Source organism: Pygocentrus nattereri, chromosome 2 (genome assembly GCF_015220715.1).
Source record: "Pygocentrus nattereri isolate fPygNat1 chromosome 2, fPygNat1.pri, whole genome shotgun sequence".
Classification (NCBI taxonomy): Eukaryota; Metazoa; Chordata; class Actinopteri; order Characiformes; family Serrasalmidae; genus Pygocentrus; species Pygocentrus nattereri.
Genome location: NC_051212.1, coordinates 41,230,102 through 41,231,840, shown reverse-complemented (window position 1 = coordinate 41,231,840; position 1,739 = coordinate 41,230,102). Strand labels below are relative to the sequence as shown.

Below are 1,739 nucleotides of genomic sequence, written 5' to 3'. Positions count from 1 at the left end.
ATCCTGCCTTTCACTCAGTGACAGCTGGGATAGGCTCCAGCACTCCACTTGACCCAGAAGGAGAAGTGGCTTAGAAGATGTGTGTGGTCAGCACTTCATACCAATCTTCTTCAGAATCTTTAAATATATCTGACATAGCAGGGTTATTGATTTCTTTAACTTTTTTCTTTGGCAATGATTTCAGGGTCTGTCTGACTTCATCTTCTAACAGTGAAGGTTCTTCTGTGTACTCAGCATCAACAAATGTGTCTTGGCAGTTGACATCTTTTTTGTAGAAGTCTTGCCATCCATCCTTTTTGAATTTTTGTTTCATCTGTTATGATTTGTCCATTGACATCTCTCTACCCAGTCATGACTAAAATTCATTTTTTATGCTGTATCCTCTGGAAAACAATCCTTGTTTTTCCACATTCATTCCCATTTTCAATATATTTACAGTTGATGTGGTATTCATCCTTGTTTTTCCAGGCTGATCTCTGGAATGCACAGTAAACTCTCTTAAATGATCTTTGTCCTTCTTGATTTTAGCTGCTCATCTTTTTTTTCAATCTCCACTGTATCACCAGACTTTGAATTATTTCTCCTTTTCATTCTTCCCACATTTTTCTGTGGTTCTTCCTTGATGACCTGTTTGAGTTTCATCCATAGGTTTTCTGGTTCTCCGTCAATTATATTTAACAATTGAGAATTTTGAAGTGAATTTTTTCTCCAGGCAATATATTTAAAGATTTTTTTTTCTTTTTCAAATTTGTCAGAATAGAATGTTACATTCAAAATGTAGTTGATTCACAATGGTGAGCATTATTATGTCATGTGGTCCTAGGAATGTTCTAGTATGTGACCCCTGAATACACACTGGGAAGCTAATGTGTGGAAAAGCAGTATTACTTTGCAGTCAGGAAGATGATGGTTTGTCTTCCATTTAAGGTGTACGTTAAAACCTGGGGGTATTAAAAAAGTCAAACAGCTCCCCCTCCTGACAACAACATTGGTCTACATATGAAACAGTTTTTGTACAGTGTAGCTGGGTTTCCTGTCACTGTGGGCTGCAGGGCGCAGTAGTAGAGTGCAGAATCTGATACTGCAGCAGAGGAGATGATCAGATCCACACGCTTTTTGTCTTCAACTTCAGCAGACATACGAGGAGGAAGAGGATCACTCAAAGTCCCATGTGAGTAAATGTACAGGAGAAACTCTGGTCTGGATCTGGGAAACTGACGATACCACTGAAGAGCATCATTAGGGCTGGTACTGTAGTTACAGGAGAGAGTAACATTATCTCCCTCTGAAACATGCAGTTCTTCTACAAGTGGTGCAATTTTCTGTGCTGATGTGTCTCCTAAAATGGATTATTAAAGAGAAAAATATGTAATATATTTATTTATTGCACACATTATTTTTTGCAACAGTTAGGAATTTAACAAAAATCATTAACATTCTCTTACCTGACAACAGTGCTATGAGAGAAAGGATAGAGAGCAGCATGTTGATAGAGATGTGAAGTGACTGAGAGTCAGAGCTGAATGGGATCAGTGTAGCTCTCTGCTAAGATACACAGCACCACCCATAATGCAGCTCATACACTTAATCACAATGTGCTGCCATTATGACTCATTTTTTTTATGTTGTGATCATTTCGATACAGGTATAATAATAATACTAATAATACTACTACTAATAATAATTATAATTATTATTTTTATTACTACTATTATTATAGTTGAATCTGTCAGCCTGTC

The 1,739-nt window shown here is 37.0% G+C and overlaps 1 gene segment (V, D, J or C); it reads right to left on the bottom strand.

The window, feature by feature from the left end:
• Positions 1 to 1,049: 1,049 nt before the first annotated feature.
• Positions 1,050 to 1,518, bottom strand: LOC119261868 (the record flags this gene model as incomplete). The annotated part of the segment is given in 2 exon segments: positions 1,050 to 1,339; positions 1,446 to 1,518. Coding segments are annotated over 2 exon segments (330 nt in total), but the record flags the coding sequence as incomplete, so codon positions are not given.
• Between the last annotated feature and the right edge of the window lie 221 nt (positions 1,519 to 1,739).